The sequence below is a fragment of the Symphalangus syndactylus genome, chromosome 11 (genome assembly GCF_028878055.3).
Source record: "Symphalangus syndactylus isolate Jambi chromosome 11, NHGRI_mSymSyn1-v2.1_pri, whole genome shotgun sequence".
NCBI lineage: Eukaryota > Metazoa > Chordata > Mammalia > Primates > Hylobatidae > Symphalangus > Symphalangus syndactylus.
The window spans coordinates 49,023,835-49,038,325 of NC_072433.2; the positions used below are offsets into that span (position 1 = coordinate 49,023,835).

The window sequence follows — 14,491 nt, forward strand, 5'->3', positions numbered from 1 at the left end:
CCCTCAGCACCATGGAGGGTGGACCGGCAGCAGCTGAGTCTGTGCTGTGAACACACCTTTCCACACACCTATCCACACAAGCCAGCCCCATGTCCACAGCTCCAAGGTCACCTGAGGGATTCACTCGGTGGAGCTCATGTGCTTATAATGACTCCGTTTCCTAGGTGACCTGGGAGACCGGGAGGAGGCTATGCCAGGACAAACATCCTCTGAGGAAGCCACAAGTGTTCACATGGTAAAGTCATGTTTTTTCCTCTGAAATGGAAATTTTATTTCTCTTGGTTTCTCTCTGTTACAATTGAATTAAGATGTATACATCTTACCATGTACACTATAGGTGACTGACAGAATTTCTTGGTGGGCAAATGTCAGATTTCATTATCAACTAAAAAATTGTTTCAGATGGCATCCACATTTACAGACCATGTGTCAGCAGGCATTTTCCTCAAGATAAATGCCTTCTTATGAGAAGTATTTGGAATTGTCAAACAAAGACAATTGAAAATCCTGCACAAAACTCTTATGCCTTTCCAGGAATGTGTTCTAGATATCAGGGCCATTGTCTCAACCACTATTTACCATCTGTTTTTAACATCAACAAGTGAACAAAAGACCTGTGCACACAGGACACAGCCTGGTCTGACCCTCATAGTGTTTTGTTTTGTTTTGTTTTTTTTCTCTAGATACACGGGGACCCAGCCACACTGGAAAAGAGTAAGTATTCTGGGATCATCTCTTTGTTTAGGTTCAAAATCTTAGTGTTGCAAAGATGACACTGTTTTGCCTGCTTTTGCTCAAGAGCCACTCTAGTTTGAGCTTCCTCCCAGAAATGAGATTTGGGAAGTTTGGTTTAAAAAAATACTGAGTCCAGTAAACAACTCTAACCATGGTACTGTCATCCCTGGAAGCAACAGTGTCATGTAAGGTGGGGTGGTACATCAGGGTTGGGAGGGACAGAGGAGAGAGTCTATATGGAATGATTGTGGGTGTCTTTGGGAGTGTGTGCGCATTTCCCCAGAAAACATACTCCCATGTTCAAAGCACAACATGAGGATCAATGTGCAAGAAAAATTCCATCACCACTGCACAATTTGCATAGATGGACCCATTCATCCTCCACCACAGCTGTACCTGAAGATAAGTTTAATATTCCCAGTCCTCAGATGGACACAGTGTAGAGATGAATTTTAAATGGAAGAGGCACATGTGACCTCACGAATGAGTAGAAGGTGAATGTCATGGGCTACTACCCTGAATTTGTCACAAAGCCCTAGTATAATTTTTGCTAGGCCAAGTTATTCCAGCACTTCTGTGTGCATGTGGAAGAATGAAAACCTATTCAGATCCCAAACACTATCATTATTGGATGGTCTCAATGGTCAGCTAACCCAGGGTTTGTTTGAGTAGGTACATTGCACAGTGGGCTTTAGTGTGATCATTAATGTAAAACACAAAGTCCTCAAGCTTTTGGTCTACAGTGGTGAAGTTATTCCTCAGCTCCTGTTCAAAAGCAGACAGTAATCAATGGCATATTCTGTTGTATTTAGTGAGATAATCACAGCAAGTCTTAGAAATTCTGTGGAACCCAATCCCTAGACATAGCATCCGGGAAAATCTCAAGGATCAACTTGGGTGTTAGCCTGGCACCCATTTTCCCTGCTGGAATCTCCTGCATACCTCAGCTGGAGAGGGCCAGTATCCACCCCCTGCCCCCACTCACTGCTCCCCATGCCAGACTGTCTCTGTGTTGGAGTCAGTGTGAGCATGAGGAGCAGTGAACTCCATGGTGCACACACATTGTGTTGAAAAGGAAAAGTGGAAGAATAAATATCACGTGCTAAGTAGGAGTCATCTTTAAATGGTAGGATAATTGAGTATTTTCAAATCTTGGTTTAATTTCCTTATAACAAAAAGTTTGTTAATGAAATCTTTTGGCAATAATTAAATCTCCTATTTTAAGAAAGGTTGCGGCCGGGCGCGGTGGCTCAAGCCTGTAATCCTAGCACTTTGGGAGGCCGAGGTGGGCGGATCACGAGGTCAGGAGTTCGAGACCATCCTGGCCAACATAGTGAAACCCTGTCTCTACTAAAAATACAAAAAAATTAGCAGGGCGTGGTGGCGGGCGCCTGTAGTCCCAGCTACTCGGGAGGCTGAGGCAGGAGAATGGTGTGAACCCGGGAGGCGGAGCTTGCAGTGAGCCGAGATGGTGCCACTGCACTCCAGCCTGGGGGACAGAGCCAGACTCTGACTCAAAAAAAAAAAAAAAAAAAAAAAAAAGAAAGGTTGCTTCTTATTCAGTACAAAATCTTCTAGAAGGGATGACATACAGAGCAGCAGTACCTATGGATTCTGAGGAGGAAATGACTTTGGTGGGGATCAATAAGAGGGCAAGTTAGATCAGGTCAGATTAGGACAGAGGAGCCCTAAGAGGCTGCCAGGGACACACAGCCTGCACTGCAGGAAGGGCCCTGTTTGAGATTGACTATTTCATGTTTATGAGTTGGCCTGGAGCTAGAAAGCCAAGGGCCCTGATTCCCTTTCTTCCCTGCATCTCTCCTGTGCCTGCTACCCTCCTCCCACACCCACCTCAAGCAATGTTACTGAATTGTTCAGGAGCACCAACACCAAGGTGCTGACAGTCACTCTGTATCCTCCTAGTTCTGACGAAGGATCTACTACAGGAGCTGTCTGGTTACAATGGAGAGGAGAAGGACCCAGAGGATGTGAAGGTCAGGCCACCTGGATTTGTCTGAGAAAAACTGTCGCTTTCTTAGCTTTATCTTATCTGGATTAAATTAAGATATGAGAATCTGACAATATATATCTTAGTTACACAATGTCCTTGGGGAGAATTGTAAGTGAGAGTCTGTCCCCACTGAGGCTTGATTTAAGACAGTGGGAGAAAATGACAGCATCAGTCACACATTGTGTGGCAGTGAGCCTTACCAATTTTGTTCTCTTTGGAGCAAAATCACTTATTTGCCAACCAACATGGACTTGAGAGGAAACACCCTCTGAGAAAAATTTGTTTCTTTAGTATGAGTCGATTTGTTCTGTTCTTTTGGGTTCCTTTGAACACGGGTTTCCATCTTGTTTTCTAATGTCACTAAGTGAAGAAAAGTTCTGTGCACACAGGACACAGCATGGTCTGATACTCATGGCAATTTCTTTTCTGTCATTACAGAAATCCTCAGGAGTTATACAAAAGGGTACATATTGGGGAACCCCTCTCATACTGATGAGTAATCCAGATGATGAGGAATGTGGCATTGTCTCACTGGCCTTCCTATAGACAGGCAGCCTGAGTGGAGCTTCCTCTCATGAATGAGGATGTAGGCTGTGATGGGAGAAATGGTTGTTCCAGATAAAGCATCATGGTCACATTCTGCAGTCCCTGGGAGCAACTGCATTCTCTGAAGGTGGGGTGAGGTTGTGCACATTGAGTTGCTGCATGTCTTTTTGAATTCATGTGGTAAGTGTCCAAAATACGTAATGTCAAGGTCATGTAGAGGCTCAGCCTCTATCACACAGCCTAGTTCTGGTTTCTGTCTTCTTTGCTCAGGAAACACAGCAACATGAAAAGATAACCAAAGGGTTTACCCTAGGGTGTTAGTGGCAGGGCAAGCACTTGCCTTCCTAGGAGGATAGAGGGTGACTCATGCATTATGAGGTGGAGAAAGACAAATGTGGCTGTTTTACAGCAGAGGCTCCATGAAGTTCCCATTGAACCTACTGTTGACAAAAGTTTTTGTTTGCTCCTGAAGGCCTTTGCAAAAAACAAGTCAAGGTGGTTGGCTTAAGGTTATGTGAAAATAAAATTAGCCAAATTCTGGATTGAGTTTCTTTTGGGAGCATGTGTTTGGTGGAAATATATTGTATATGAATTGAATTTGATTGCTCTGTAGGTGTCAATACTTATCCCACATTTTAAAACAATGAGGCTGATGTGATTTTAAAATGCCCGTTATTAACCTCAGAAACTATCTCCTCATAGGCCATTTCCCCCAGTCATCTTTAATCTCTAGAATACAGTTTTTTTGTGGTATTTGGGGCCCTCTGCTGTGTATGATTAAAGGCACAAATCAGCATTACCAGCTTTGGGGCTCTAAGAATTCACAGATAGCTGTCCAGTGGGCTCTATGAGAGAGAGAGCAGGCTACAGCCTTGGCCTGGGCCTGAAAAGAAACATGATTTGGAGGAGCAGAAGGAAGGCACGAGGGCAGCAAAGCCACAGGGGGAAGCCAAGGTGCAACATCAGCAGAGTCAGTTCTACATCATCACCTGGGCGTGGCCGGGATGTTCATATTACAACTGAGGGAGAATGAGTCGAGCTCCAACTTCATAGCTGGCTTTAGCACTGTCTGTCCATCTTCCTAAGAGCCTGAAGAGAGAAGCTACTTTCTTGTCTCTTGTCTTCTCTGTTTCCTGTATGTTGATGGCAATGGCACCATCAGAAATTAATGAGAGACAGAGAACAGAAGTGAGTTCCTGAAACATCCAATTTGGCCCAGAGAGGACATGACCATCAGGGATGGACTTCAGGGTCAAGCCAGATAGAAAGTATTTCCCAGGCCTAGTCTCTCTGGCTGGGACAGAGATCAGTTCTTATTTTTCATCTGCTTCTGGGAGTCACCTGACAGCTGGTCCTTGTGTAGTTGCTGTTGGCCAAGTGTGATTTGGCCCAGAGTCCTGTGTGACTGGAAGGAGTGTCAGCTTTCAGGCAGGATAGCTGCCCCACACCAGTTTCAAGGGAGGTGAGAAGGGATCCTGCTTCAGTGCAAGGTGAACTCAGCAAAGGGAAAGGGGCTGCTCCAGAGTCCAGGTGGTCCTTGCAACTCTCCCATGTGACCTATAAGACATCACTTTTCCTGTTTCTCGGAGATATCTTGGAATTATTAGTCTCAAACTCTGTTTTGTTTTACTTATGTGTTGATGAATCCTGGCCATGGCTGGCCACTGGGAGGGCAAGGACTATGTCCTCCTAATTCCTTGTCATCCCAGAGCTCAGCCCTTGGCAGCCCATCTTGGGCCCCAGTAATATTCCAATGCTTCCAACCCCTTTGCTGATTTCCAGCGCCAGTGTGAAAAGGCTTCCTGCTCATCTCCTTCAATCTGTTTTTTCTCATGGTAATCTAGAAACTTGAGTGAATTCTGATCCAGGGTCACAGGAGAATAGGGTGAACTCCTGAAGTCAATGAAGAGTCCCCCTCATCTCTACTCTGGCTACATTGGTTCAGCTTTTCTCCTTGCAGAAGATGCTCTTTTTCTGTTTATGAGTCCTCCTTTGCTGGACCAGGCATTTTTATTTTAGTTGTGGCATCCCTGCACTTCACAGGGGGCCTGGAGCTTGTTCCTGTGACCCTGAAGTACCCATCCATGAATGATCAGATCAGAGCAGCAAGCCACTCTGCCAGGAATCACCAGGGGGGAGAGTCACATCTTCCTCATCTTTGGGTTTAGACCTGCCTGTGCATTCCAATGTGGTCCTCAGTGGCATATGTGCCCATTCATATTTAAATAAATGAAAAAATTCAAAACCTCCTCACAAGAGCCATGCTAGAAGTTCCCAGTTGCCAAATGTCTACTCTTAAGAGAGCATCTCCATTCTCCCAGAATCACCTGGGAAGCAGCTTCTGTGAGTCTGGCCCAGGTTCTGTTCACTGCAACCACCTAACTCAGTGCATGTGCATCAAGGCTGGAATCTCAGGTTCTCAGATTGGAGGTAAGAGATGCTATGAGCCAGTGTCAGTGAACAGTTGAAAGGGATTATTTCAGGTCCTCTGTCTCACCTGAAGGCTCACAAGCAGTACCTTCATAAAGGCCCCTGAGTTCCAGGGAGAATCACAGTGGACAGAGCAGTCGTGCTGATGTTTGTGTCGCTCTACATGGGCTCCACCTCTGGATCCATCCAGGAGGAAATAGGCTGGTCAGGTAGGGACCAACACTCCAGGGTTGACCAGTGAGAGAGGATTCTTGGGGATTGCGTTACACTTATTTTGGAGCCTAGGATGGGATCAGTGAAGTGACTAAATATAAAAGGAAACAGGTATAGAAGTCTGACCTGGGTTTCTTTTTCTTTTTTTTTTCTTTCTTTTTTTTTTTTTTTTTTGTATCTTAATGAGAAAGTTGTAAGAGTTGTGTTCTCATGGCTTTTGTGCGAGTTGTGTTTGTCACCATCATTTCTTGCTGTGGTGTTTAAAGATTACATTTTGCAGAGGACCAGATCATTCTTGCCTTTGCCACAGCAAACACCAGAGCCCTGGGTTTTGATGAGGTAGCATTTTTTGTGAATAGAGATCACAAGATGAGTATGGAGGTGTAAAGTTGAGTGTGTGGTGGGACACAGCCCCTTACGAGTGCTACGTGATCCAGAAGACAAAGTCCTTCATACATGTGCCAGGAGGTGAAAGGAGCCCACTGTCTTTCTCTACACTCTCAGGACCTGCAACAGCACCTTCCTGTCCTGTCCTCACCATCTGCTCCTGCTCTAAGGGTGCACCCTGGGTTGGATGACATGGGGAATCCTTCCTGTGGGATTGCTGCGTGTGCCCCAGCATCCTGAAGTCCTGAGGGAAGAACACATGATTGAGCACATTTTTGGCCTCCACTCCTCACCCAGTCCCATCCAGTCCCAAATCCTTGGGCTTTGAATGAAACCTAAATCGGCTTTCGTTGGAGAGGCTCAAGTCCAGCTGTTGCTTAAGGCCCTCTGTGGCTGGCAGGAATCCTAGGGGATATATGTGGAGGGGCTGCTGTGTTGCTGTAGGCAGTGGCTCTCACCCTCCCTGTAGCCTGGTCCCTAGAATCCACTGGGCCCAGGGCAGAGCCTCTGGGCAGCTAGCACAGGGGTCATTTGTCTTGTCACACCCTCCTCTCTGGCACAGCAGCCTCGTACTTGTCCCCACACTCCAGTCAGGCCCAGCTTGTTCTCTGTGTCAGGACTGCCAGGTGCCCTCCCTCTTGGTCTTCCCACAGCTCAGGCAAACCCTGAGAGGGCCTCGTCATTTCTGTGCTGACAACTGCTGGCCTCACCTGCAGATTAAGGCAACTGGGACAAGGGGCTTTACCTTGAATTCTGTTCCATTGTTTCCAAATATTCAGAAGCTAGTGGGATTCTTTTGAGGGCTGAATATTTCCCAAGTCTCTAAGGTCATTCCAGGCATAGAACAGTCACTGTATCTGTGACATCGGCCATCATTGCCTCCCACAGGCCCCAACACAACTCCAGGCCTGTGGGAGGTGCTGCCGACACAGGGTGCGATCCGTGGGTTGGTTGGAGGCCCTGGCAGTGCAGCCTTGACCTTCTTTCCGATGTTTTTCTTTTGGAAAACAGTAGGACCAGTGGAGGTCCACAGAGAGAAAGGAAATGGGATTCATGAGGAAACAGAAGCAGGCCCTACAGGAGGAGGAGGGAGGGAATTCCACGTCATGCACAACGTTGTGAAAAGGGTGGCTGACTCTTGGAGGAACAGAAGACATGGCTTCCCCTCCCTTGGCTCAGTTATGGAATGTGAGGGCTGAGAAAGTATGTGGGAAGTCAGCGGTCCCTCCCTCATAGCACAGAAGAAATGATAAATGATACAGGCTGTGGAGAAGGCTCCAGAAATGAGCACATCAGAGGCTCTGGGGTGGCTCCACAGCCCTGGAACAGCAGGGTCTTAGTGGTTCTCTCGACTGTAACTCTCCCCTTTCCTTCTTATGGCCACCCCATCACTGCTGCTCCTCCGGACACTCTGATGCTTGCTTCACAGAATTGGAAGACTCCACCATTACAGGCAGCCACCAGCAGTAATTGATCTCCTCTTATATGCTCTCTCTTTTTTATCCTCTTTCTGACTCATGAGCTCCTTTTTTAGCTCTGGTCCTTTTCCTCTTTCCCTCTTTTGTGATTGTTCTCCTGAAGGACCTGGTCTCATCCCACAGTTGAGGTCCTCGGGTCTTCAGTGTCGATAAAATCCCTCTCCAGCCCTCCTGCCCACTGCCTTGTCATTGCCCTGTTTACTGGCCCCCAGGTTGCAGCTTTGAATCTTGCTGAACAACCCTTCAGGGTCCAGGGAGGGGGCTGGGCTGGGGCCAGAAGAGCTGGACCCCACCCCGCTGGAGAGACCCCCCGTGACATCTGGGTCTGCTCTGGGCACCCCCTTAACAGATAGGACTTTTCCTGCACTGGCATCTCTGGACATGCACAGTTGTTCTCTTTCTCACAGATGTCAGCAAGTCCTTCCTCTGCACCTGCGGAAGAAGCAACAGAAAAGACAAAAGTGGAAGAAGAAGTGTGAGTGTGCAGCGGGCAGAATGATGAGGGAAGCAGACACGTGCCCATGTTCTTCATGGCTACACTCACTTTCTTGTTGTCCCATCATGAAAACCAGGAAGCCTAGGAAGAATGCCCTGAACTGTTGGGACATTTTTAGTTTATTTTAGAGACCTCTGAAGGTAAGTGAACGATGCCCTGAGAACATCCTCCAGGAAACAGACACCCAATCCATAGCAGCCCCTGAGCCTGCTGGGCTGAACCCTCCACAGACTGCTTAGTGAGGGAGACACTGAGGTGCTGGGTAGACCACCATGTGCTGGATTCCAAGGGCTGTGCACTCTGTTATCTGTCTGCAGTGACACTTCAGCTCACCAACATCTCATTTGGGGGGACCTAGCTCCGTCCACCCAGCCTCTTGAGGCCAACAGGGAGCATCACTAGTTCATCCTGAGGAGACACTAGGGTTGACATGAATCCCCCCCAGTTCAGGCCTCCTGGGAAAGGTGTGAGAGGGATGGAGACACCCCTGGTTCCTTGTCACACAAGCAAGCAGCCCACTCGGCCCAGTATTGCAGGCCAGTGAGCACTCAGTCGGTCCTGGCATCAAGCAGAGGACATGGCAGGATCCAAGAAGCACAGAAATGTGTCCAGTCCCCGGGGTCCTTCAGCCTCTGTGGGGGTCTGGGGGCCTCCAGTCCCAGGGGTCCTTCAGCCTCTGTGGGGGTCTGGGATGGCCTCATGGCCCCATTTTTCAAGATGAGGTTGGAGGTTTCTGTATGTGGAGAGCACTGGCTTGGGCATCAGTGGTTCTGTATCTGTGCCAAATGCCAACAAAACAAACCCCTGAAGACATTTCAGGATGATGCTCACTTAGGAGGGGTTGAGGGCCTGATTTAGGGAGCCTCTGTTTTTTAAATATATTTTTCGATCTTGAAATAAGGTACACATATGAATGTGTGTGTGTGTGTGTGTACGTATACACTGTTTTTCACTCTTTCAAATGTATGTCTTCTGTAACCCTTTTATGCTAGAATATCTGAACATGAGAAATTTATATCTTACCAAAGCATAATTTGAAAAATTACAATGCAAAGACAGGTCCAGTGGGGATGCTAGAAAGACCAGGTCTTATTAGGCAATAACAATGACGTGCTCCAGGAAGCTATGCATATTCAACGTGCAGCTCTTCTGTCTGGAAGGCACAGAGGATCTGGGTGGCAAGGCAGGGTCACCACCCCCACCCTGTGTTATGAGCATGCGTGCTCCTCTTAGGGCCCAGGAGCATGGGACTCTGCCTGTTGATCCTGGAATCCTTGAAATTCCCCCATTTCTCTGTGTCTGTTTTGCTGTCCAGGGAACCAGCCCCCAGAAGGTGCCTGTGTGAGCACCCAGGTTCAGTTCTTCCTCCATGACACTTACAGACACTCTCTGTGGACAGATAACCCCTCAGCAAAGAGCAGCACACAGGGCTCAGTGCCTTGACATCTGAGTAGACCTGACTTTCAGGAGCTCAGGGGCCCAAGGTCACCTTCCAGGACCCAAGGACCTCTCCGAGACCTGCACGACCCCATGGAGCCCTTCCTCCCTCCACCTCTATGCCTCCCCAGTGACCCTTGCACCTCTGTCTGTGTTGCAGATTCCTCGAACACCAGGAAGGGCCCTGATGTGGGGATGTCAACATGGCTCAGATTGATGTGGATCGTGATCGTTTTGGGAACTGTGTTACTCCAAAAACTTTTATAATCTTTGCTTAATTTGTTTTTAAATATTTCCCTGGCTGGGCATGGTGGCTCATGCCTGTAATCCCAGCACTTTGGGAGGCAGAGGCCGGTGGATCACGTGAGGTCAGGAGTTGGAGACCAGCCTGGCCAACAAGGTGAAACCCCGTCTCTACTAAAACTACAAAAATTAGCTACGCATGGTGGCGCACGCTTGTAGTTTCAGGTACTCGGGAAGCTGAGGCAGGAGAATCGCTTGAACCTGGGAGGCAGAGGTTGCAGTGAGCCGAGATCGTGCCACTACACTCCAGCCTGGCGACAGAGTGAGACTTCATCTCAAAAAAAAAAATTTTTTTCCTGATTTTAACCTCTGTTTTTTAGAGGGCACAAATTGTTCTTGTGTTGTTTCTATTTTACATTTTTTTCCTGAAGTTGTTTTCCAATTGTTTTCATTCCTTCCAAAGTTTTGTTTACTCAGTTTTGAGTTTTTGTAATTTTAAAAGACTTCTTTCATGCTTTCATTTTCTTAATGACCTTTACCTCATTTTTAAAACAAATCCATAGTACGGTAAGTTACATCAAGATGGACTGTTTTTACGTTTTGTAGTGGTTTATATTCTGTATGTATTTTACATATATAAGTGTTAATGGCCTGGTGCAGTGGCTACTGCCTGTAATCTCAGCAGTTTGGAAGACAAAGGCAGGAGGATTGCTGGATCCCAGAAGTTTAAGACTAGCCTGGGCATATTTATTTGCAAAGGGAATGAATTAAAGTGCTTTGAATGGTAAATGGTGGTTATAGTTGAAGGGAGAAGCTATGGGGGTTTTCTACCTTCATTTTTTTTTTTTACATTTCTCTATTATTTGGAATTTTGTAATATGTAAGTGTTATTTTTTAAAATTAGAAGAATAGTGTGTTTAAGTACAAGCAAATTATAACATTCAAATTCTAGGGCTGACCTGGGTTTATTTTTCCATTAACTTTAAACTAATTATTTCTTCCTTTAATGAAGATTCTCTAGGGAGGTTGTAACTAACCAACTGCTATATTGGATTATCCTTTTAAGAAGTCTGAAACATCTAGCCGACTTGCCTCAAAATCTTTTCCAATTACTTTCCTCACTTGTGAAGGACCCTCCTTGTTCTATTGTAATGACAGCTTGACTCTTGGCCCCACTACTTGCCCACAGGCCTCTACCTCACCTTTACACCATTCTCCTATGAGGTGGTCAGAGGACAGCATCATACCCACGTGTTGAGGAAAACCAGGGCAAGTGTCAGCTGGGGATTAGGGAGCAGGAGAGGTGGTCACTGCTGTCATGGAGGAGCAGGATCTTGGAGTAGTGAGATGTTGATCTCTGTATAATCTTCACATCACTGCAAGTCCCTCTGACAGAACCTCAGCCATCTGACTTGATCTTCTTGTTTCTTCCCATCAGGTCTTCAAGAACCTCAGCTGTTTAACGATGAGACTCCACGTTTTCCTCACTGCTCTTTTTGCCATCTTCCAAGTACTACCCGGTAAATACCAACATCATGGCCCTTTCTTATTATCATTATTTTGCTTTTTCCTCTCCCTAAGTCAACAACAGCTGGAAGGTTAAGGATTCGGGGGCTACTCAGAGGTCATCTTTACACCCCAAAATAACTTACTGAAAAGGTAAAAGAAATTCCTCTGTAACTGTCTGCTGTGTCTTCATGATGTTAAAAGTCCTGTTAAGGGCCGGGCGCGGTGGCTTAGGCCTGTAATCCCAGCACTTTGGAAGGCCGAGGCGGGCGAATCACGAAGTCAGGAGCTCCAGACCATCCTGGCTAACTGGTGAAACCCCGTCGCTACTAAAAATACAAAAAAAATAGCTGGGCGTGGTGGCTGCCACCTGTAGTCCCAGCTGCTGGGGAGGCTGAGGCAGGAGAATGGCGTGAACCCAGGAGGCGGAGCTTGCAGTGAGCCGAGATGGCGCCACTGCACTCCAGCCTGGGTGACAGAGTGAGACTCCATCTCAGAAAAAAAAAAAAAAAAAAAAAAAAAAAAAAAAAAAAAAGTCCTGTTAGGTCACTATCTTCTACTCTGCTTTACCCCAATGAATTGGATGATTTGAGGACCAAACCTATTGACTCATGTGATCAGTATAAACTGGGGTGGGGACAAAGATCCTTTGTATTTGCCCTGACCAGAGACTTGGTGCCACTCATCACAGTGGTGACTTCACTTTGCCTGAACAGGGCTTCTGTCTTAATAGACTGTGAGAGTTGGGCCAGGTCATGTGGGGTAGGGGAGCAGGGGTGCCTGGAGAGATGGACCAGGCGATAGGTATTGATCCTACTGCACCCCTGACACAAGAGCCAACGCCTGTTTATTCCCGAGGGAGGAAAGATGATTTGGTCAGTAGTTATATCAACAACAACGGGAAATTATGGGAGATTGAGAGGGCGAAGGGAGGAGAAGCTGAGGCCTTGGAATCAAACCCACTTGCTGTTAGTGTTTAGCTGGGAAAGGTGGAGATTCCGTCTGCATGGTGAGCTCTCCTGCTTTCCTCCTCAGACTTTTGGCTTCATACAAACGTCTTTCCATTTTTCAGGCATCACTAGGGCCCTCCATTTTGAAAGACCTGAGATCTGTCTGAAGCGCGGAACACCGAATTGTGAGCCTTTCAGAGGACCCTGCAGGGCTTTCACCGTTTGCTGTAAAGTAAGGAGAAGCTGATGGACGAGCCCCGCAAAGAACACAGGCGTGGGATCTGAAGCATGGCTCCTTTAGTCCAAATGACAGCAAACATTACTCAAGTCCACATAATTGATTATTATCATTAGGACTGATTAAAGAAAGATATGTTTCTCATGAAGGGGTAGGCACTGGGTAGGAGAAAATTCTAATTAAACTTATATTATGTTTGAAAGTTTGCAAAGCATTTTACTCACATAACGTATTTAATCCTTAAGCCCATTTTGGTTTATAAACTCCGTTTCACAGATGTAGAAACTGAAACTCAGCTAGGTTAAATAACTTGCCCAAGATCACGCAGTCTAAGGTTTTTCTTTCAGTGCAAGGTACTCTGGAAATACTAAATAAATAAATAGCCTAAAATAAATAGCCAGATTTTGGAATATGTTGATCTGAGTTTCTGCCCCATGCCTGTTGGCCCTATTGGCTTTCATTAGCTAACACTGTCTTTCCTATCTTTATTTATATATTTCACAATATTCATTTATCTGTTAATTGACAAGTGAAAAATTGTGTGCGTTTATGGTGTACAACATAGTACTCTCTAAATGGAATAGTCAGTCAATCTCAGGGACCACCTTCCAGGGAAAACAGTGGCTCACACATATAACCGCAGCACTTTAGGAGGCCAAGGCAGGTGAATTGCTTGAACCGAAGGTTCGAGCCCAGCCTGGGCAATATGGCAAGTTTCCACCTCTACAAAAAATTAAAAAAATTTAAAAATTAACCGGGCCTTGTGGCATGCACCTGTAGTCCCACCTATTCGAGAGTCTGAGGTGGGAGAACTAGTGGGCTGCATTCCCAGGAGGTTAAGGCATTGTTATTCACAGGATGAGGTAGGAAATTGGCACAAGATAAGGTCATAAAGACCTTGCTGATAAAACAGGTTGCAGTAAAGAAGCCGGCTAAAACCCACCAAAACCAAGATGGTCATGAGAGTGACCTCTGGTCGTCCTCACTGCTACACTCCCACCAGCACCATGACAGTTTACAAATGCCGTGGCAACCTCAGGAAGTTACCCTATATGGTCTATAAAGAGGTGGCATAAATAATCTACCTCTTGTTTAGCATATAATCAAGAAATAACCATAAAAACGGGCAAGCAGCCCTGAGGGCTGCTCTGTCTATGGAATAGCCATTCCTTTATTTATTTATTTTCCTAATAAACTTGCTTAACTTGCTTTCACTTTACTCAATGGACTCACCTTGAATTTCCTTGCACGAGATCCAAAAATCCTCTTTTGGGGTATGAATCCAGACTCCTTTCCGGTAACATATGAATTCATAAGTAATTAGACTTCCCTATTATTTCAAGTTGGTTTCTTTCCCAAAGCTTTGTCAGTAACTAGAATTCCCATACATTTCTGGAATGCATGCATGAAACTCATTGTGCAATTCTTGCTGACATCAGGGCACCAAAACGTCTACAAATGTATTTATCATGACCTACATGACTAATGTGGTCCAAATTACCCTTAAGCTTCTGCCTTAAGTTCCATAAATACCCCTAAGGAAAATCCACTGCAGCACGCTCAGTCCTCTCTTGCTGAAGCACCCTGCTTCACTCTGCTGCAGCGTTATTTCTATCTAATACAACTTTCATTTTCAAACCTATTCTGATTATGTTAACCTTGATCCCCTGGCTGAGGTAGTGTGTCTCCTCCAGGGAACTTACTTACTCCACGCTGTACTCTTTGGAAGCAAGTCCCTAAGCTTAGGCCATGCTTAAGGTGTGGGGAATTAGACTCCACTTCCTCAAAGTGGTGTATCTACATAAGTTATTTGCAATTTTT

At 46.1% G+C, this 14,491-nt stretch overlaps 1 protein-coding gene across 7 annotated transcripts in view; it reads left to right on the top strand.

Annotated features, from left to right (window-relative positions):
• LOC129493420 (protein FAM153B-like) overlaps positions 1 to 13,889 on the top strand; it is a 32,527-nt gene extending 18,638 nt beyond the window's left edge. The window contains exons 4-12 of one of the 7 annotated variants that reach the window (XM_063612759.1): positions 165 to 235; positions 684 to 714; positions 2,659 to 2,729; positions 3,185 to 3,209; positions 7,752 to 7,788; positions 8,208 to 8,436; positions 9,894 to 10,543; positions 11,415 to 11,496; positions 12,555 to 13,889. In XM_063612759.1, the coding sequence (XP_063468829.1) occupies positions 165 to 235; positions 684 to 714; positions 2,659 to 2,729; positions 3,185 to 3,209; positions 7,752 to 7,788; positions 8,208 to 8,424 (452 nt within the window). In that variant the 3' untranslated portion in view covers positions 8,425 to 8,436; positions 9,894 to 10,543; positions 11,415 to 11,496; positions 12,555 to 13,889. Of the gene's footprint in view, positions 1 to 164; positions 236 to 683; positions 715 to 2,658; positions 2,730 to 3,184; positions 3,473 to 7,751; positions 7,789 to 8,207; positions 11,497 to 12,554 lie in introns of those variants that run through there. The other 6 variants (XM_063612761.1, XM_063612757.1, XM_063612758.1 and 3 more) reach the window with 6 other exon arrangements.
• Positions 13,890 to 14,491: the final 602 nt, after the last annotated feature.